We start from the raw sequence: 22,471 nt of genomic DNA, 5'->3' as shown, positions 1-22,471 counted from the left end.
GTTCTCGCGTCCTAATATTGCATATTTCATTCAATTCCATGTAAACATTGAGCCAATGTTTTAGCAACTGTAAATGCAACTTTGTTTTGTTACTTACTGAAACTAGTATTGCATAGCAGTAGAGAAATTGTACAGACTATACATTCAACAACATCTCTACCGGAACCTGAATATTATATTTGTCATTACTGGTACAGGGATCCTTTAGTTGGTATTAAAATACAAAGTCTCCTGTTTTTTCCTCTGCAGAATCTATTATCAATGTTTCGGTAAGAGACCTTTGTCACAACAAAGTGAGATTCACGCAAACATCCACAAATATGGTATATATACACACCTCTGAGTTCATTCATTGCATCTGTGCTTTGGTGCTGTGACTCTCTGCACCATAAGCGAGAAATGCATGGAATTGTAAGTGTTAACCCTTCACCTCTAAAGGTTTTTCTGTACCAGTAAGGCCAGTGTTGTCGTCTGTCAACCTGTGTTCTCGTCAAAATTGGAATTCAACGACTGAATCAAAAGAGCTGTTAACTCGATTGACTTTTCTAACTGGCTGCCAGCAGGACAAGCATCCTACCTCACACTCTTCATCAAAGCGATGTCACTCACAGAGTATCAGAGTTTTGGAACTGACAACCAGTTTATCATGATGTGATTGTTTTTAAGAGGATAGACTGAACTTAAAGAGAGAAACATTGATTAGGTCATGGGGTGAGATAGCCTGCTTTTTCTTAACATAATTGATCATTACAGTTTGAAATGACTAAACAAAATCTTATCAGGGTCTTATGTCAGATAGAGCAATGATTCCGTCTGCACTGAGTGACGAGGGTTGTGTAGGAGTGACGAAAGGCAATGGGGTAGCCTTTGATGTGCAAAAATCTCATATGAGCGGAATTGCAAAGATGTCAGACTGTGTTGTGGAATACCAAAATAACATTTGCCTCAATGCTATCTTCCCTGTCTCAATGGATCTCTACCGTCTACCATCTTTCCATAACTTGAATTGGTCTAAAATCCCTTTTACCAAAATAATAACTTATTTCTACCTCCTTCTCTTACACAAAGTACTGTATATCTCGGTCATTATCTTAGAATAGACAGGGTCTCAAAAGTTAACACTCGCAAAGAATAGACCTGCAGAAACTTCTATACAAAAAGTCAACATCGTCATCTAACCCAAAAGCAGTCATCTACAGCATCATCTTGCCCAAAGTAGAAAGGATATCAACGGCCCATAATATTAGCTGCAGTCCAAGTGAGAGAGAGAAGGGGGATTTGATTTCACATGCTTTAAGGATGACAGACAGATGTGTATGAAGTCACCAGATTTGAACCTCTGCCCATTCCTGTAATCATTCTAATGATAGAGCCGCAGTCTAACACATTTGTTCTCTGCCATCGCCAAGGCAATCTCAAAACACACACAGCTAGGCTAATCCGACTGTTCTTCATCTATTCTGTCACTTTCCTCGTTTGCTAATGATCCACTCTCTCAGCACAGCCGGCTCGGATTGCCCTTTGTGCCAATTAGAGTTTGAGATGATCAAGTCACTTGCTGTAAGTCCATTTAAGACAGTATTAAAGGGGAAGTGCTTTGGTCTTTGAATCTCCCAGAATCATGAGGGCATGGCCCATTGCCAGTTAATTCTAAGAGCAGCAGGCTCTTGAGCAGCAATAGCACAGCCCCCACCACGACCCATAAACCTTTCCCTAAAATGTCACATTAGGATATTTACATATGGCTTGTTGAGCAGCATGGGTGTAATGTATAGGTCACTATTACTGCCTGGACGGGTTAGCGAAAGCTAATGGTCCTTTAAGCATAATTTATCCTATATCACACATCCACACTCTCTCTCACACACACGCAGGCATGCGCGCGCACACACACACACACACACACACACACACACACACGCGCAAGCACAAAAGCACACACACACAACTGCTGCAACCAGACTCTTATTTACTATTGCCAATACTGCTAAATTTAAACACTTGTCCCCCAATGCTCCCTTCTCTGATAAATGTGTAAATGTTGGACTATAAATTGTGACTTCCTGTATTATATTTATGCTAAAATGTCTAATATTTATGCTAAAATGTCTAATGTCTATCTATTCATCTGAGTCATTTACTTTATGTTCCTATTCTTATCTTCTATTATTTATTATTGTTGTTGATTGTCGAGAAGGAAACAAGCATTTTATTGGACAATGTATACCATGTGTATCCTCTACATATAACTAATAAAAACGTCAAACTTGAAATTGAAACTACATATCATGCGTACATCTAGATATTTGAAGTGTGTGTAATGTGAAATACTACCACAATTACTACAAAGAATATTACTAGTAATCAAAATATAATTGTTATATCTGTTCTTTAAAATACTTTTACATGTTTTAATGTTGAGACCAATGTGTTTTTTTCTCTCTAGAGAAATCAAATCAAATCCAATTTTATTTGTTACAAGCGCCAAATACAACAGGTCGTAGACCTTACAGTGAAATGCTTACTTACAAGCCCTTAACCAACAATGCAGTTTAAAAACAAATAAGAAATAAAGGTAACAAATAATTAAAGAGCAGTAGTAAAATAGCAATAGCGAGGCTATTTCTGAGCAATAATAGGTATCCATCCACCTAATGCCAGTTTTTCTTGATGTCATACTCTGACAGTGTGTCCTCATTGAGATACAAATAACAGATGATGAAGTGAACTCTGACCGTCTGCTTCGACTGCCATGATGGCTCTAATGTTGCTGTTGTCACTATTGAATATAGAACTCCCCTCTATCTGTGTGAAACAGAATCCTCTGCCTCCATATCAGTATTTACCAATGAATGATCAGTGACCCAAAAATAGAACCACAAAGAGCAAAATCATGCAGCGTCATTCTAGGTTACGTTATAAGGCTGTTAAAAAGCCTTTATAAGCATTACATGAAACATTTGTACACATGTACTCACAGCAATTGTCATAACTGATCATCAGGAATCCTGGTAGATGTTCTATACCCAACCAAACAAATGGCTGTTGGCTTAATTTGATATCTATTTTATTTCTTCCCTGACCCTCAGGTCAATAGTACATTGCCCTCTGACCCTAACCCTATAAATTGAAGGGTCAAACAAGCAAACAAAATTATAGCATTAGGGAATGTCACAAGGTAAAGGAAACAGAGCAACTATTGTGACAGGGAATGAGGCCATAAGTAAACACAGCTTTCACAATTATTATATCATCACAATAACCTGCTCTTAAAGACATAATACGAACAATGGGTGTTTATCACAGCCAGGTCTCTCTCATGGCCTTTCATTAGGATAGGGAAAACATCACTTAGACACAGACCACCTGACATTATAAGCTACGCTATTATAGGGTTGTGTGTGTGTCTCTCTGTGTGGGTATGGGTGTGGATAAGTGTGTGTTTGTGTGCCTCACGGCCTGTCTGTGTGTGTGTGTGTGTGTGTGTGTGTGTGTGTGTGTGTGTGTGTGTGTGTGTGTGTGTGTGTGTGTGTGTGTGTGTGTGTGTGTGTGTGTGTGTGTGTGTGTGTGTGTGTGTGTGTGTGTGTGTGTGTGTGTGTGCGTGCGTGTGCGTGTGTGTGTGTAATGGTATTATATTACCAACTACAGTTACCTATAGACCTGTTTCACCTCCCCCTGAGGAAAACAACCTAGTCCTCCGTTGTGTTGCACTTACAGTGATAGCACTGTCTCCTTGAGCTGGAACAAACATGGACATGCTGTAATCATGGGCAGAACAGTGTGCTGAGACATAAACAAGGCCAGGGAGCGACAGTGTAATTGCTAGATTGTGGGAAAGTTCTCTGAATCAAAATACACAGCATGGACAGGGGATATTGTGGAGAACAGTCTGACCTCCTCCAGGTATTTTGCAAGGAAGACAAAGGCAGTTCACTTCCTTCTTTGAATGGGCATTGGGTTAATATGTGTTTTATTATACTTAGGGCTTCTGAAGTAGAATGAACTGAAAAAGCAACCTTCATGGTGTGGTGTCTTGAGGAGTAGAAACTTAACGGGTAACTTTAGACATGTAGTCAGCCTGGAACGCTCATGCTGGGGGAGTCTACTAAACTATATGGATTTTTTAAAGAAGGCTCCTTTATGGCTCCTTGAAGTATAAAACAATATTTGATGAAAAAAATGTTTAGGCCTTACTGCTATTAGCCCATACAAACGCATTGAATAACAGATTCACTACATGGAACAACAGATAGCCCCCCCCAAAAAAAAAAATCAAAGGAAGTTTGTTCTGAAGTGTCTGTCCTATATCTGAAAGATACCCCTTATTTTTGGCACGAAACATTCTCCATATATACTTCAATATTTTCAACTGGTACCGGGGTCCTTCAGACGAGTCTTGTGAGGCATGTGGGTGTCCTACAGCAAAACAACAGAAATATACAGCACGTGTTCGTGAGATCATAATAGTTTGTACGCCAAATCATTTGGACTCTACAGAAGATTTTGTGAGAAGACCAATTTTCGGGATGTCTCATGGTCTGACAAACACCACTCTAGCTCTGTCACCTTTCACCACAGATGCAGAAGTGCGAAATTGGCGGATAGAGACGCATCCAATGCAAAAAAAACAGATCTCTCTTAAACTAACAGATTTATGGGAATTTTTTTATTATGTTAATTATATTTCTGCGGGGCTCAGACATCGACTCTAGGGTGTTTTAAGGGTGTGGCTCACAGCTCAATCAGCCACCACACCATGGGTTGCGTCCCCATAATCTCTCCTTCCTCCTCAAGTGTGCACTCATTCACTGTTCTCCACAAGTTTAAAAGCATTGGATTGGTGTAGGCATGGGCTAGAGAAGTTTACATTCAACAGTCATTTCCTTTGAAATCCATGAAAGGAAGTGAATAAGTCCACACTTTGGGAGAAAGGAGATGTTATTGGGACACAACCCATTATCAGTGGCTGCCTCCTTCATTTTGAGCAGTGAGTACCAACTCCAGTCCTCCAGTACCACCAACAGCACAGATTTCTGTTGTAGCAACAGATAAACTCACCTTTCAACTCATTGAGGGCTTGATGATTAGTTGACAAGTTGATCAGATTTCTGTGTGCTCACAGAAAATGTGAGCTGTTGAGGGTACTAGAGGACCAGTCGAGAAAAACTGATGTACAGGAGAGGACTGAGAGCACGTAGCTCTGTTTGCACGTTTGTGTTGCTGAACATTTACGTTTGATTCATTATTGATTCTTTAGGTTGTAAACTTCATAGGCAATAAAGCTATTTTGTTTTGAATGTACCCTGTGTCATGAGCCTCTGTAGTGGAAGCCTAGATCTGGTCAGTGTCAGCACTTCTCTCCCCGTGCTGACACAATGGCTTTAACCTTTTAAAAAATTGAACTAAACAGAAATTAGTTTCAATCTTTGACACATTTTACCATGAATAACACTAAGCAGAATGACACATCAAATGTAACTGCAGAGGGGGTTAAGATGGACAATGGAATCTTGAGCAGTTAACCGGCAGGGTAGCCCAGTGGTTAGAGCGTTGGACTAGTAACCGGAAGGTTGCAAGTTCAAACCCCCGAGCTGACAAGGTACAAATATGTCGTTTTGCCCCTGAACAGGCAGACTGTTCCTAGGCCGTCATTGAAAATAAGAATTTGTTCTTAACTGACTTGCCTAGTTAAATAAAGGTAAAAAATAAATATTATAGAGCAGTACACTGTGGCTAAAAGCCTGAGTGAACAGACATGATACGCCTGAAGGACAGCATCATCCATCTAAGAGCAATATTTTCCACCATTGTGACTCAATTTGACCTTGGTATAAAGTGCTCTCAAGGGGACTGTCTGCAGGCCTGCCTGCCGGGCCAGCCACAGAACTCGCAAGATGAAGAGATGACAATATAAGAGGCTCCATGACAAAAAATAAATTGACATGAATTGTAGCCCTCCCTCTAGTGTTCAGAGTACCTTGCTACTTATGTAATGCCCCATTCATAAATCAACATCAGCCTGCTGGGAAATGAGATGCGGACTCAATTCTGTATTTGGAAGTGTAAAAGGGGTCCTTGCTATCTGGAATCCTTGGGACATCCATACCCTATTGAAATCGATATTTCAAATGGTTAGGGTTCGGCAAGGGTTATGATTAAGGTTAGGGGTTATGGTTTAGGACGGGGACTTCCCAAGGATACCGGATAGCACTAACTGTGTTAAAATGGGCAGTCGGAATTCACCTCAAATCTGTCTTGCTCCCAACATGTCCTAGCATTGGTTGTGTGTTGCTAGCAATAGGCTAAGAGTCATACTCATTTCTCTCCACTTTTAAAGCAGATTATTCCTCCTCTGTTGACATTGTTGGGCGATGTCACCCATATTAGCAACCTAATCTCTGTCCTCTGACACTTGTGGACTGGGTTTGGGTGTTCCTCAAGCACTGATATACAACATATTCAAGTAGTGTCATATAGCTATTATCTAATCATTCACAAAGCTCACCTACTGAGTAATATCATATTCCAATTGATGTCACAACACTTTGACCCTAAATGCCCAACCCATGCAATCAGTAAGTCTAGATGAAATAAAGTAATCAATTCTATTTGAATGTAACAGGAAAGGTAACTCATCCCTGCCACAGTTGTTATAATGTACAGTTGAAGTCGGAAGTTTACATACACCTCGGCCAAATACATTTAAACTCGGTTTTTCACAATTCCTGACATTTAATCCTAGTAAAAATTCCCTGTCTTAGGTCAGTTAGGATCCCCAATTTATTTTAAGAATGTGAAATATCAGAATAATTGTCACGATTGCCATCGTCGTGGAAATGACCGGACCAAGGTGCAGCGTTGTGAGTGTACATTTTTCTTCATTATAAATGTTGCCAACAAAACAAAAACGAATGTGAAGCTTACTAGGGCTATTCAGGCCACTAACAAAGACAACTACCCACAAATACAACAGGAAAAAAGGCTGCCTAAGTATGATTCCCAATCAGAGACAACGATAGACAGCTGTCCCTGATTGAGAACCATACCCGGCCAAAACAAAGAAACAAAGAACATAGAGTTTCCCACCCGAGTCACACCCTGACCAAACAAACATAGAGAATAAAAGGATATCTACGGTCAGGGCGTGACAATAATAGTAGAGAGAATGATTTAATTCAGCTTTTATTTCTTTCATCACATTCCCAGTAGGTCAGAGGTTTACATACACTCAATTAGTATTTGGTAGCATTGCCATTAAATAGTTTAACTTGGGTCAAACGTTTCGGGTAGCCTTCCACAAGCTTCCCACAATACGTTGGGTAAATCTTGGCCCATTCCTCCTGACAGAGCTGGTGTAACTGAGTCAGGTGTGTAGGCCTCCTTGCTCACACACGCTTTTTCAGTTCTGCCAACACATTTTCTATGGGATTGAGGCCAGGGCTTTGTGATGGCCACTCCAATACCTTGACTTTGTTGTCCTTAAGCCATTTTGCCACAACTTTGGAAGTATGCTTGGGGTCATTGTCCATTTGGAAGACCTATTTGCAACCAAGCGTTAACTTCCTGACTGATGTCTTGCGATGTTGCTTCAATATATCCACATAATTTTCCATTCTCATGATGCCATCTATTTTGTGAAGTGCACCAGTCCCTCCTGCAGCAAAGCACCCCCACAACATGATGCTGCCACCCCCGTGCCTCATGGTTGGGATGGTATTCTTCGGCTTGCAAGCCTACCCCTTTTTCCTCCAAACATAACGATGGTCATTACGGCCAAACAGTTCTATTTTTGTTTCATCAGACCAGAGGACATTTCTCCAAAAAGTATGATCTTTGTCCCCATGTGCAGTTGCAAACCGTAGTCTGGCTTTTTTTATGGCGGTTTTGGAGCAGTTGCTTCTTCCTTGCTGAGCGGCCTTTCAGGTTATGTCGATATAGAAGAAATTATACTGTGGATATAGATACTTTTGTACCTGTTTACTCCAGCATCGTCACAAGGTCCTTTGCTGTTGTTCTGGTATTGATTTGTACTTCTTCCACAAAAGTACGTTCATCTCTAGGAGACAGAACACATCTCCTTCCTGAGCGGTATGACGGCTGCGTGGTCCCATGGTGTTTATACATGCGTTCTATTGTTTGTACAGATGAACGGGGTACCTTCAGGCATTTGGAAATTGCTCCCAAGGATGAACCAGACTTGTGGAGGTCTACAATTTTTTCTGAGGTCTTGGCTGATTTCTTTTGATTTTCCCATGATGTCAAGCAAAGAGGCACTGAGTTTGAAGGTAGGCCTTGAAATACATCCACAGGTACACCTCCAATTGACTCAAATTATATCAATTAGCCTTTCAGAAGCTTCTAAAGCCATGACATAATTTTCTGGAATTTGGTTTAAAGGCACAATCAACTTAGTGTATGTAAACTTCTGACCCACTGGAATTGTGATACAGTGAAGTATAAGTGAAATAATCTGTCTGTAAACAATTGTTGGAAAAATTACTTGTGTCATGCACAAAGTAGATATCCGAACCGACTTGCCAAAACTATAGTTTGTTAACAAGAAATTTGCGCAGTGGTTGAAAAACTAGTTTTAATGACTCCAACATAAGGTTATGTAAACTTCCGACTTCAACTGTATATAGTGCTATTTCTATTGTTTTAATTACCATTTTCATTATTTTATTTCACTAGTCCTGCATTTTGGAGCTCGGAGCCTATACTTGTCACACCTGTACATGTACATTAAAAATACTAGACAGATTTGAATCTAGACATACAGGTATTTGACATGGTTTTACCACTGAGCTGTGGCTTGTTTTCTTCCTGATAACACATTCAGTATTTCACAACCTAATTTCAAAATGTACAATATCTACATGAATAGAGGATATTAACAATTGGCATCTAACACAAATGTGTATGTACCTCTTCTGTACCTTTGTATCTGCTGTACATTCTGATAATATAATGCAGTGAATCGCTGTTCATACTGCATCACACCCATGTCATCCTCGTATCTTGTCACACCAACACCAAAATAAGACATCTTACACCATTATTCCATACAGCACTCTTGGAGGCCATGCACTACCACCCTTTCCCTGCAGTCTCCACCTTGGTGGCTGGTTATATGTAAAGGTCAGCGAAGGAGAAGCCTGGCACAGCACAGTCTGTTTTCCCACTGCAGATGAAGTATTCACAGGAAGAGATCCCCCCCACCCACTCCTCCCTGTCATGTGGAGAGTGGATCTCCAGGCAGTGCAGATATTCATAGTCACAAGTGACTCTCATACTGACTGCAGAAGGAGAAGAATCCCATTACAACAAACAAATACTTCATAACGATGTCAGATCAAAAACAGTCATTACCATGCAACCACTAAGACTAGAGAATCACACCACAAATAATGTATTCCTACTAGTGAACAAGCAGAAAGTGTTAAATTTCCGTGACACATTGATGATGCGAAATCCAAAACATACTGTCTACTGTGAGTGGCCAGACAGTGTCCTACCCTGTGCCGTAAGCACCTGGTGATGAGTAATGTTCACCTGTCAGGTCAATAAATCAATGCCTGTCACAAAGGTTCTGTTTATATTTGGACGTTTCTGAGCTGTCAGCAGTAAGTCACCCTGTAGCAACAGATAGTAACAACGCCCTGTAACAATGGATAATCGAATAGCCCAACCCCCATGACTTACTCTGAGGAAAAATGTACTTACTTTGACTGGGATGTGGTTGTCCCACCTAGCCATCTTAAGATGAGTGCACTAACTGTAAGTCGGTGTGGTTAAGAGTGTCTGCTAACGGACTAAAATGTACAAATAAAAAATTAAGTGATGGACTAATTTCACTGACAAATCTTTATTGCTTTGAGATTAGCTAATGTTTAGTGTCTAAAAGATAATTCAAGGAATAATATCCTGCATTTATATTCTGAGGATTAGTTCCTACACTGAGTGACTCACTGTTGCCATATAAACAAAGACAGGACCATAATACAAGGAATCATTTCCTGCATTTACATTCCGAGGATTGGCACATGGGTCATTCTATGAAAATTGTGGCTTTCCTTTCCCTGCCTTAACCACCAGGGAAAATACTTAAGTGTCAGATAATGACACAAAATGTTTGTTTTAATTGAAGTGCTGTGTTAATAGACAGTATATAAAGTGCGTTTGGAAAGTGTTCAGACCCCTTGAATTTTTCCACATTTTGTTACGTTACAGCCTTATTCTAAAATGGATTGATTACATTTTTATTGATGAGGGGAAACAAACTATTTAATACATTTTAGAATAAGGCTGTAACGTAACATAATGTGGAAAAAGTCAAGAGGTCTGTGGACTTTCCGAATACTCTGTATTTACTACAACATGCTTAATACCATGAAATTGGCTTGTACTACTCCCTAGGGTCATGAATGAGTCGTGGTTTAGTTACATATTTTGAGTAAAAATATATATTTCTCTCACACTTTAAAATGTTGTAATATAAAAGTATTTAGTGGAATACTTCAACTAAAATATTAACTAAATAGTATAATTTATAGGGAATAGCTGTCCCTCAATTTCATGTCACTTGTGTTACCCCATTATAGATGACCACTTTGAAAGAAATTCAACATCTTTGCCAACTTCTTCCGGGGTCAAAGGTTCATTGGAGGCAGGGCTGTTTTGAAAAGAACATGGTGGGTCTGCACTCTTCATGTTAGCAATTTGAAGATTAATTTGGTAATTTCATGCTAACCTTAAAGACATGCTCCGGAACTTTGGCAACTAGTAAAATTATTATTTTTTGCCTCCTGCTTTGGCCAATGTGTAGTTCATACATGCATACTCTAGGAGCAGAATTCTCACCTTGATTAGCCACAAAATCTCTAGTTTGAAAGCGACTTTTTCTGGAAGCTGTGCAACAACATTTCCCCCCATGCAATTCGAGTTTCAGACAATGAGCTTCAGCCCCACACCATTTGAGTGACATCTAGGAAGATGCACACAGCAGAGCGAGAGAGCAATGACACATCGGGGACCGCTTTTGGCTAATGAGTGCTACTTCAGAACTATTACAAAATAAGTACCGGAGTGTTACACAGTTTATAGTAAAAGGAAAGGAAAGTTGATTACAATAATTTACAAACACAGCTGTAGCTCGGCCACCTTCCACCGCAGATGTGGAAGGCCGACATAGGTGGACACCGTATATTGAGACGCAGCCCATGCAATAAAACAGATATGTCTTAAATTGACAGATTTGGATGGGGATTTTTTTATTATTACTTAAATTGATGCACAGGTGTGTCAATAGACACGGTTACGTGATTTATTTACAATTTAAGTGTGGTTTGAGGTACTGTGACCGACAGCTATGCCATCTTGCCTGCAAATTTGTCACTGGTGTTGTAAAAAAAGTATATTGTTTAAAGTTACCGCCATCGATAAGAAACATTACTGTGTAGCCGTATTCATTGATCTGGCCAAGGCTTTCGACTCTGTCAATCACCACATCCTCATCGGCAGACTCGACAGCCTTGGTTTCTCAAATGATTGCCTCACCTGGTTCACCAACTACTTCTCTGATAGAGTTCAGTGTGTCAAATCGGAGAGTCTGCTGTCCGGACCTCTGGCAGTCTTTATGGGGGTGCCACAGGGTTCAATTCTTGGACCGACTCTCTTCTCTGTATACATCAATGAGGTCGCTCTTGCTGCTGGTGAGTCTCTGATCCACCTCTACGCACACGACACCATTCTGTATACTTCTGGCCCTTCTTTGGACACTGTTAACAACCCTCCAGGCAAGCTTCAATGCCATACAACTTTCCTTCTGTGGCCTCCAATTGCTCTTAAATACAAGTAAAACTAAATGCATGCTCTTCAACCGATCGCTACCTGCACCTACCCGCCTGTCCAACATCACTACTCTGGACGGCTCTGATTTAGAATACGTGGACAACTACAAATACTTAGGTGTCTGGTTAGACTGTAAACTCTCCTTCCAGACCCATATCAAACATCTCCAATCCAAAGTTAAATCTAGAATTGGCTTCCTATTTCGCAACAAAGCATCCTTCACTCACGCTGCCAAACATACCCGTGTAAAACTGACCATCCTACCAATCCTCGACTTTGGCGATGTCATTTACAAAATAGCCTCCAATACCCTACTCAACAAATTGGATGCAGTCTATCACAGTGCAATCCGTTTTGTCACCAAAGCCCCATATACTACCCACCATTGCGACCTGTACGCTCTCGTTGGCTGGCCCTCGCTTCATACTTGTCGCCAAACCCACTGGCTCCATGTCATCTACAAGACCCTGCTAGGTAAAGTCCCCCCTTATCTCAGCTCGCTGGTCACCATAGCATCTCCCACCTGTAGCACACGCTCCAGCAGGTAGATCTCTCTTGTCACCCCCAAAACCAATTCTTTCTTTGGCCGCCTCTCCTTCCAGTTCTCTGCTGCCAATGACTGGAACGAACTACAAAAATCTCTGAAACTGGAAACACTTATCTCCCTCACTAGCTTTAAGCACCAACTGTCAGAGCAGCTATGTACAGGTGCAGATTACTGCACCTGTACATAGCCCACCTATAATTTAGCCCAAACAACTACCTCTTTCCCTACTGTATTTAATTAATTAATTTTGCTCCTTTGCACCCCATTATTTTTATTTCTACATTGCACATTCTTCCATTGCAAATCTACCATTCCAGTGTTTTACTTGCTATATTGTATTTACTTTGCCACCATGGCCTTTTTTTGCCTTTACCTCCCTTATCTCACCTCATTTGCTCACATCGTATATAGACTTGTTTATACTGTATTATTGACTGTGTTTGTTTTACTCCATGTGTAACTCTGTGTCGTTGTATGTGTCGAACTGCTTTGCTTTATCTTGGCCAGGTCGCAATTGTAAATGAGAACTTGTTCTCAACTTGCCTACCTGGTTAAATAAAGGTGAAATAAATAAATAAAGTAAATGACTAATTAAATCATTTTCTTAATATTATCATTAACCTTGTCTTCAATTACATGTGCAAATTAAATAGTCAAATTACATGGAAAGCATGAATTGTCATTCAAATATATGTAACACCAGTGACAAAAAGGGAAGAAGGGATATTTTGGGGAATGTAGTAACAAATTAAAATGCATTAAGCTGTCATTTATGGTGATTTACAATGTTAAGGGGTGTTAACTATTATCCAAGTTCTGGTTAAAAAATATGTATTTTAAATTTCTGGTCAAAAAGCCAAGATTTACATAGAATGACCCCCACTGAGTGGCTCACTGTTGCCATATAAAGACAGGACAATAAAACCATTGTGAGATACTGGCCCCTAAAGACAAGCATGGCCCTGACATACAGGAACCCATCTACGCAGACAGAGCAAGCGTGTCAATAAACAAAACAAGTGAGTCACGTCCCCTTAGCCAGATACACAACAGCACACAGACACATTCACAGGAGTCTTACTCAACTTATTTTATTTACAGGAGCCACAAATGCAAATGCATTTGTTTATTTTCCCATATCATTTCAGACACCGGTAATACACGATTCTCTTTGCCTTTTTCACATGAAGAGTGGATTAACCAGAGACATGGAAGCCATTCTCAATCTAATGGCCAGACGCTTAGATGACGAATCATCATTGATTTTTCATTCTAAATCCCTTAGAAAAAGATAAATAAATTAGAACATTCTCTGATTTTCTCCCCTCTTTCAGAATGTTGGTTGAACTAAATGCTGGATACACTTGCAGTAGAGCATTGTGGAAAAGACAAGGGTGAGGACAGACTATGGGAAAAGCAATGAAACACCACCTATCAGAATATGTAGGTACTGTGCTAGCAAGAAAGAGATCAAACAAAATGGCATAACAAAAATATTTTTACTACAACATAACATTTACAGAAAATAAGTACAGAAGCAACAAGTCTGTGTGGATCTCAGCAATGAAGTGACAATGATAGTATTTCATGCCTCGTTGTTTCATGTCAGAATTGGGTGTACACCCCCCCCCCCATCAACACCCCGAAAGTGATACTTCTCAGTATCAATACGGATCTAATTTGTTAGAACAGTCATGTTCTGAGCTTGGTTAAGTACATGCTTTTAATGAAGTATCATAGGAGAAAAAATTCAATTAAAATAACATTAAAAAGAAAATGAAAATAACACCTTTCTCCCCAGAAGGAACTCATAACCGACACGCTCAATCTGAGCTTCTGCCATGGGCTTGCAAACACAGGACTTCCGAACCCACAACTTCAACTGTCTGAGGGAAACAAAGGTTACTCTAAATTCAACAAGGGGCTAGGCGGCATAACCTCAAGAGGACATTTTCAAATGGGTGGGTATTTGGTGGCTGTGTCACTAACTCCCTCCGTTTATTGACCTTTGACTAAACTGACCCATTGTATGACCGAGACTTATCGTTCACCCCCCCCCCCCCCCCCGGACAAACAGAAAACTGTGGTTGAGCATCAGCCTCTGTCCATGCATTCGAGCAGTGAGCCGGGACAAAGACAAAACACATTGCTATGTGGCATAAAATTACCAGAGGGCTGCAGTAGTTTTGTTTTCTTTTAAATATATTCTTTACAGTTTTTTTGCTTGCTTTTATCTTGTTTTTTGTTGTTGTCTAAGACTGTCCTTCAAATGCAAATAAAGGAGACCATCTTGGTTGTGTTAACATCCAGTGCCCGTCTGTTTTCTTCTATACCTCAATGCTGTTTCCCGCATAAAGCCTGGTCCATGTCCGAGCTGCAAGGTGCACAGAGAGGGGGTTCATTAACTACAGGTATTAGCAAGACATTCCTTCAAGAAGAATGCTATCTCTGAATTGATTTGACCTGCAGTGACACTTTAGGAGGCTAAAGTGAAGAGCACTACAAGAGCAGTAAGTAATTGGTTCCTTCTCACACACACTGCCTCTGTTTAAAACCAGGCTTAGGTACTCAGCGATAGGTACTCTTGATCAGAGGATGCAAAATAATTTACGTGCCAAGGGGTGAGAATTTAAACTGGGTTCACTTTAAACATGAACATGACACATGCGTGCGCTGTCTCACCTGTCTCAATGGCTTGGGCTTCGTTTGATTTCCACTGCTCTGCAACATCGTTTGCAAGTGGGTCATCAGGGTTAGGAGCGCTTAATAATGCTTGGATTGATAGCAGCACTGTGCGGATCTGCAAAGCTGGGGACCACTTATCTGTGAGAGACAAAGAAAATGGTGGAGGAAGGAGTCATACTTTGAGTCAGGTCATGACTGTGACCAATGATAACTGAATCTGGATAACTCACCTTTCAAGATGTCTAGGCATATCCTACCCAGCTTGTCCACATTGGGGTGGTAGATTTTGGTCATGAATCGCACTTTGGGAGCTGCCATGGGATATTCTTCTGGCAGAAACAGTTCAAGTTTAAAGGTGCCTCCTTCGAAAGGGGAGTCCTGGGGCCCTGAAATCACCACATGGAAGTAGCGTGCATTCGCCTCATCAGGCTCTGCCTTTATTCCAGGAACGGGTTCGGCCAGCAAACGCTGAGTCTCCTGAACACGGACAGAGATACAGATCGAGACATGCAGGCAGATAGACAAACACATGCAAACAGAAACGTGTCATGTTCGAAGTGAACCCAGTTTAAATGGTGTCAAGCAGAATGCGCTACAGATGTAGAGAGACAGATAAGCACCAACAACCAGATGTCAGGTCAGGGTCGATAGTGACCAAGGTTTTGGACAACTATGTTTTAGTGCAAGGACAGCCACCCTACATTCAAGACCAGGTTTGAGATTCTGTTTCTGAACTTTTTAGGGCCAATGAACAATCACTCTGCCTTGTCTCTTTCAAGAGCACAAAACACTCACGCAGTGTTTTAAATCCTCAGCTAAGAGCTCATAGGATACATTCTATTACAGTTAAATAAAAGGTTAAACAAACAAAATATATAATAATTACATGCCTGGAGGTGGACTAGCTGCAAAGTCTTTTTGTGAATTATGTCTGAGGCCTAGTGAGAACCAACATGTAACATCTTCATGGTATGACTGTCATTCTGATGGAAATAAATGTATTATCTATAACTTTCAAATATAACTCACTGATAGGCCCATGTACACCATAACACCACTGTAAATGTTCATCTTCTCAGTTATTTTATTCAACAACTAGGCAAGTCAGTAAGTTAGGCCAGTTGAGTAGGCTGATAAATTGAATGTTTCTGTCAAACATTTGTTTTTGCAGCCACCTAGTATATGTATGACAAACTATTGTCCCATGTCTCTTCATTTCTGACACAGATCTCCTGATCATTGGGCCTAGACACAGTTTGAGAGAAATACCTGCACTGCCACCGGCTTCTATACCACAGCCAAGTTAGCTTTGCTACCCAAAGCACTTTCATACACAGTAAAACAAGCAAGTAAATGTGAGTTTATAATACATACTCTGGAGTCTAGTAGTATAGCAAGTTCCATCAATATCTAACTAGCTAAATTTGCTAGCTGTATGTACGTTGCTAACGTTAGCTAGAAGTGCCAGTCGAGGGTCATTGCTCCGATCGCTAACTTGAGACCATAGTAAGGTTACTTCAATAGATGTACATTAAGAAAAGTATTACTTTCAACACATAGGCAATTAAGTAGACTTGGGCCATACTCAGCAGGAAGGTTAATACATTTGACCAAACATTCATCTGACTTGGGGCTGAGCCTGAGACATACGGTACCTAGCTAACGGAAGTAACGTTAGCTAGCAAATACATGGCAATGCACGTGCCTAGTCGTATTTTTCTTCACAACTCAAAGGGGACCGAACTACGGCTTGTGAACTATGTATTGCATGTGGTTTTTGGAATTACCTTTATAATCCTGCGGGGTAGTCCTGCCATCTTGTTTTACTGTATACAGTATTTTTGTATGTTCACTCCTTCGTCGCCGAAAAAAACACGCTTTCCGGTGAATGATGTTGGCCTCTGACGGGATTGTGAATGCTGGGAAATGTATTTTGGTCAACGACCAGCGTGAACATATTTCAATTAAACGAACTTCATGTTCCAGGAATGGGTGCTTTCAAAATCTTAGAGAAAAGACTAGAAATATGAACGTACTCTTTATTGTAATTTCTTTGAATCCCAAAAACTTTAAAATACATGGACTGAATTGAAATGATCGTAATAATGGTCAGTCACAATCAATGTAATATTGTTCTGCACAGTAGGAGCCAAAGTTTGAGTCCCAGTTGCAGCCTTTTCTTTCTCCCGCTACGCCGCTATTGCAGTGTTCTCCTTCTTCCTCCACAATAACATGCAGATACCTTAACAATGTCCCAAAATTTAATGAAATAAAAGGTATTCAGCAAATAGGCAAAATATATATTTCACTGACAGTTTTGGTAATCTGATTCAAAACATAAGTGCATAACTACAGATGTGTTTATTTTATTTTATAGCACAAATAATTGCACACAAAAACAGTTTGGGATTTGGGGGTTGAGCCAAGCTAATAATTCTGTAAGGTATAAATGATTCTGAAGGTAAGAAACTCCTTAACAACTATCTGTCTTTTGGAGGATCTCGTTTTCTGCGTCGTGTATGGTACCTAAGAAAAAAAAGCAACAAAAGTTAAAATTTTCAATATACAGTGGATTCGGAAAGTATTCAGACACTTCGACTTTTTCCACATTTTGTTACAGCCTTATTCTGAAATTAATTAAATTGTAAATCTCCCAATCTACACACAATACCCTATAATGACAATGTGAAAACAGGTTTTTAGAAATCTTTGCAAATGTAATTAAAAATAAAAACCAGAACAATCACATTTACATAAGTATTCAGACCCTTTACTCAATACTTTGTTGAAGCACCTTTGGCAGCGATTATAGCCTCGAGTCTACTTAGGTATGACGCTACAAGCTTGGCACGTATTTGGGGAGTTTCTCCCATTCTTCTCTGCAGATCCTCTCAAGCTCTATCAGGTTGGATAGGGAGCGTCGCTGCACAGTGATGTTCAGGTCTCTCCAGAGATGTTTGGTCGGGTTCAAGTCCGGGGTCTGTCTGGGCCACTCAAGAACATTCAGAGACTTGTCCCGATGCCACTCCTGCGTGTGCTTAGAGTCGTTGTCCTGTTGGAAGGTGAACCTTCGCCCCCAGTCTGAGGTCCTGAGTGCTCTGGAGCAGGTTTTCATCAAGGATCTCTCTGTACTTTGCTCCGTTCATCTTTCCCTCCAACCTGATTAGCCTCCCAGTCCCTGCCACTGAAAAACATCCACACAGTATGAACCTGCCACCACCATGCTTCACCGTAGGCATGGTGCCAGGTTTCCTCCAGACGTGACGCTTGCCATTTAGGCCAAATAGTTCAATCTTGGTTTCATCAGACCAGAGAATCTTGTTTATCATGGCCTGAGAGTCCTTTAAGTGCCTTTTGGCCAATTCCAAGCAGACTGTCATGTGCCTTTTTGAGGAGTGGCTTCCGTCTGGCCACTACCATAAAGCCCTGATTGGTGGAGTGCTGCAAAGATAGTTGTCCTTCTGGAAGGTTCTCCTTTCTCCACATAGGAACTCTAGAGCTCTGGCAGAGTGACCATTGGGTTCTTGGTCACCTCCCTGACTAAGGCCGCCTCCCCCGATTGCTCAGTTTGGCCCGAGCGGCCAGCTCTAGGAAGAGTCTTGGTGGTTCCAAACTTATTCAATTTAAGAATGATGGAGGCCACTGTTTTCTTGGGGACGTTCAATGCTGCAGAAATGTTTAGGTATCCTTCCCCGGATCTGTGCCTTGACACAATCCTGTCTCGAAGCTCTACGGACAAATCCTTCGACCTCATGGCTTGGATTTTGCTCTGACATGCACTGTTGACTGTGACATGCACTGTCAACCTTATATAGACAGGTGTGTTCCTTTCCAAATCATGTCCAATCAATTGAATTTACCCCAGGTGGATTCCAATCAAGCAGTAGAAACATCTCAAGGATGATCAAGGGAAACAGAATGCACCGGAGCTCAATTTCAAGTGCCATAGGAAAGGGTCTTATTTATATGAGGTTTATGTTTTTTAATTTTAATAAAAATGTGCAAACATTTCTAAAAACCTGTTTTCACTGTCATTACGGGGTATTGTGTGAATATGGATAAAAATGTATTTATTTCTCAATTTTAGAATAAGGCTGTAATGTAACAAAATGTGGAAAAAGGGAAGGGGTCTGAATACTTTGCGAATGCACTCTATAGGTGATTTTAAAAAGGACTGAGTGAGGATTTTACCCAGCTTCATGCCAGTTTCTCACTCAATCGATTAGCATTACATGAATTTACAAATTAGCAACTTAAGGTACATTTTGGATACTTAAAAGGCCCAAATGCAAACATTCTCAATATCAAATCATTTCTGGCTAACAATTATGTACCCTACTGGGATTATTTTCAATCAAGATAGTCAAAAACAAACAAAAAATAGTTTCTTAGCAAGAGCAATTTCTCAAGCAAGAATTTTGCTAGAACTGTCGGAGTGGGGGAGGGGAAATCCGAAGCCTCGTTATTGGCAGAGACGTTTAGAACTCTTTCATATTGGTCTATTAACTAATTTACTACCTGGTGATGTCACCAAGCAGGCCAAAACAGGCTGAAATTTCAGACGGCCTTTTCAAACAGCTCTCTTACACTAAAAGAGCATTATCATTTTCACAGCATTCTTCCAACATCAGTATGTAAATATATATATATAAAACTCAAGAAATTACATTTTTGACTGCACTGGGCCTTTAATACGAAGGATGTGCCATGTGAGTTCAGTACCAATATTTAATATGGAACGGGTGTGGCATCTATCTATTGCCCTGCTTTGAGCAATCATCAACATAATTTTCTCCTTCTGAGTATCTCTTCATAATTTAGATAGTACTGACTATCACTAAAGTGATTCAATCATAGAAGGTGTACTTACTGTCCCACAGGGTACCAGCGGTGCTTGGTGGTGTGAAACATTTTGCTGAGCTCCTCGATGGTGGGGCCCTGTTTGTTCTGCAGCACCTCCCTTCCGAGGTGGGCCTTCAGCACCTGGTCATGTGTCTCTGCCGGATTGGTCAGGGGGTCTGGCCGTAGAATGGGCTACAGTGTCACAAATACATACGAAAGCCATAACAATCAAAGACCATTTATGCTGTTTTTCAACCTAAATCGCAGGGCTTATTTTGCCGTTTAATAGCCAGCATGTTGAGAAAAGGGGCATATTGCTGGCAGGTAAAACTCAGCCTCCCACAGACATCATGATTTCACAGATCAATCTGCAGGGCGTAGTGTTTGCAAATGCAGTATTTACAGTATTTAAAGGTTTCCTTTTCCTCATCATCTGTGTTAACGTCAGTATCGGCAAATCCAAGTTCTAATTTATTACCTGGGTAAGTTCATAAGGAACATCCTCAGAGGGATGGTAGCACACTATGGTCTTCCCATCAGATGTCACACCAATTTCCACCTTACTGCAATGAAGGTGACAATAAATTAACAAAGTCATCGCAATACACACAGTTACAAAATTATGATTTACTATTAAAAAAAAGGCTACGTAGCAAGCCATCTAACGTTACTTACCAATCATCATCAATGGAAGGTCCACGGATAGTTGACTTGTGAAGGACAGGCACAACGCCTGTTGTGGATATATTGGTTTACATAAATCAAAAGGTACTGTATGATGTGATTAATAACTGCCAAGCTACAGTCACAAGATTGCTAGCCAGCTGGGTTCTCTGCCTCAGAAATGCTTGCTAACATTAACTAGTTAGCTGACAAAATCCTTTCAGCACTTGAGATTGTGTTCACAAAACGCGTTCCTTAATCTTGCAAGTTTTACAATAGACAGTACTCACCTGTGCAGTGTTTCAGCAGATTAACAGTTGAAAACCGTGTAAATAAAGAACTCAACCTATTTAAATGACCTGTAGTAGCCATGTTCATCAAAAATGTTGTATTTGTGTTACATGGAAATATTTCCGTGTATGTACTACAAGGAAATAATTCCGTGTTCATACGTGAACCATACACGTTTGTTCCGCTGTACAAACCTTTATGAACAAATCCTTTTTCTTTAGTAAAGCCAAAGTAAAAATACAAAAACAAAAGAACTGGGACAATTTAACTGTCAAATGTATTTGGGGAAAAAGTATTTTTCACATTTGTATAAATACATTATGACATCATAAATATCATTTTAGAATTGGAATAGAGTAAACTGAGAAATAATGGGATTTGAACATTTTGCTAATTCATTAACATGAAACTCAAGTTACAGCATTGCTCTTAACCTCCATATAATGGCAACTGAACATCGAAAGGGTTACCGATGTGACCTCATACTGGAACCCTCTCAGTACTCCACAGTTCCACCACCAACGGAGGAGGGGAAGGCAAAGGTATCAGTGAAACTTCAGCCAGAGGTTTTTAACCCATTCATCCTGTCTCCTCTGCCAGAACAGACGATCCGTGATGTTCTTGTTGACTGGGTGAGAAACAAACCGCTCCTTTCACCCACTGCAGCCAGAGGAATGGTCATCACTGGCATAACCCATGAGGTTGCATACTGTTACAGACTGGAAACATTTACAGAGCACAGGTCTGTGTGCTTAAGATTTGAACCGCAATGCAAAACTTCCAAAGCACCAGTGTCTCCAAAACCAGCAGGGGAAGTACAGGAGCCACAACCCTGGAAGGTGTCTGTGACCCCGGCCAAGATGTTCCACAACCAGGTGTTAAATTACAGGCTGATTCACACAGACCGAGTGACCGGGTGCTCTTACTGTCAGGAGCATAAGTGGGTTATGTGCAAGGCCTGCTGTGCCTCTACTAGGGTGCGCTGCCCTGTGTGCCATGGGCGAGGCAGGGGCACCAAAAAGTCCTGCAGGGAGTGCAAGGGTGAGAAGATGGTGCCCTGCATGTCCTGCATGTCCCTGGGCCGGGTTTGCTGTGAGATGTGCGTGGGAAATGGTCAGCTGTGCTACTTCAAAGAGCTGCGGGTGGACTACCGCTGTCATCTCGACAGGTACCTGCTAGGTGTCCCAGGCGGTATCCCAGAGGAGAGGATTTCCCATGCCATAGGGGAGATCCTCCACAATGGCTTGGGCCAAAAGGTGTGTCCCATTAGCACCTTCTCTGTGGAAGAGGTCAACGCAGCCTCACAAAGGATGGTGCGGTCGTCCCACTCCAGCTGGCCCCAGTGCCGCATCATTCAACAGAGACATCTGCTGAGGGCAGTGCCAGTGACTCGAGTCCAGTATCGCTGGAGGGATACTTCTGGGAGTGTGTTTATTTTTGGAGTAGACCACTCCATCTACTGGCCAGACTACCCAGAGAGGAGGATCCGTCTCTGTTGCCCCTGGTTATAGAACTGGTAATGCTCAATTCCCAGATAAAAGCTTCCTCAAACACATGCATATGATAAAAAAAGATTGTTGTCCTTTCCTTTTC

General features: G+C 41.0%; 3 protein-coding genes across 3 annotated transcripts; 1 reads left to right on the top strand and 2 right to left on the bottom strand.

Moving 5' to 3' along the window:
* Positions 1–13,472: 13,472 nt before the first annotated feature.
* Positions 13,473–16,977, bottom strand: LOC115132962 (ubiquitin-conjugating enzyme E2 N-like). Its single transcript, XM_029665713.2, has 4 exons — positions 16,870–16,977; positions 15,313–15,559; positions 15,080–15,220; positions 13,473–14,771 (listed from the first exon to the last, which is right to left on the bottom strand). The coding sequence occupies exons 1-4, from the start codon at positions 16,897–16,899 to the stop codon at positions 14,725–14,727; spliced, it is 465 nt and encodes a 154-aa protein (XP_029521573.1). The 5' UTR covers positions 16,900–16,977; the 3' UTR covers positions 13,473–14,724.
* Positions 16,978–17,107: 130 nt separating this feature from the next.
* On the bottom strand, positions 17,108–21,009 carry LOC115132963 (large ribosomal subunit protein mL42-like). Its single transcript, XM_029665714.2, has 5 exons — positions 20,878–21,009; positions 20,600–20,657; positions 20,403–20,487; positions 19,953–20,116; positions 17,108–17,608 (listed from the first exon to the last, which is right to left on the bottom strand). Exons 1-5 carry the CDS (start codon positions 20,963–20,965, stop codon positions 17,563–17,565), a joined length of 441 nt encoding a protein of 146 aa, XP_029521574.1. The 5' UTR covers positions 20,966–21,009; the 3' UTR covers positions 17,108–17,562.
* A 312-nt stretch (positions 21,010–21,321) lies between these two features.
* Positions 21,322–22,389, top strand: LOC135572692 (protein SSUH2 homolog). The gene has a single exon (XM_065021124.1). It carries the CDS (start codon positions 21,322–21,324, stop codon positions 22,387–22,389), a length of 1,068 nt encoding a protein of 355 aa, XP_064877196.1.
* Positions 22,390–22,471: the final 82 nt, after the last annotated feature.

Source organism: Oncorhynchus nerka, linkage group LG8, assembly GCF_034236695.1.
Source record: "Oncorhynchus nerka isolate Pitt River linkage group LG8, Oner_Uvic_2.0, whole genome shotgun sequence".
Classification (NCBI taxonomy): Eukaryota; Metazoa; Chordata; class Actinopteri; order Salmoniformes; family Salmonidae; genus Oncorhynchus; species Oncorhynchus nerka.
Note: the sequence above shows the minus strand (reverse complement) of the source record. Positions and strands in the feature narration are given on the sequence as shown.

Coding starts and splice junctions, on each gene's coding strand:
- LOC115132962 (XM_029665713.2), bottom strand. CDS start 16,899: ATGGCAGGACTACCCCGCAGGATTATAAAG. Junction 15,221..15,312: donor ATGCCTAGACATCTTGAAAG/GTGAGTTATCCA, acceptor TGTCTCTCACAG/ATAAGTGGTCCCCAGCTTTG. Junction 14,772..15,079: donor AGCCCAAGCCATTGAGACAG/GTGAGACAGCGC, acceptor TGCACCTTGCAG/CTCGGACATGGACCAGGCTT.
- LOC115132963 (XM_029665714.2), bottom strand. CDS start 20,965: ATGAACATGGCTACTACAGGTCATTTAAATAGGTTGAGTTCTTTATTT. Junction 20,658..20,877: donor TCTGCTGAAACACTGCACAG/GTGAGTACTGTC, acceptor TATCCACAACAG/GCGTTGTGCCTGTCCTTCAC. Junction 20,117..20,402: donor TTCCTTATGAACTTACCCAG/GTAATAAATTAG, acceptor GTGACACTGTAG/CCCATTCTACGGCCAGACCC.
- LOC135572692 (XM_065021124.1), top strand. CDS start 21,322: ATGGCAACTGAACATCGAAAGGGTTACCGATGTGACCTCATACTGGAA.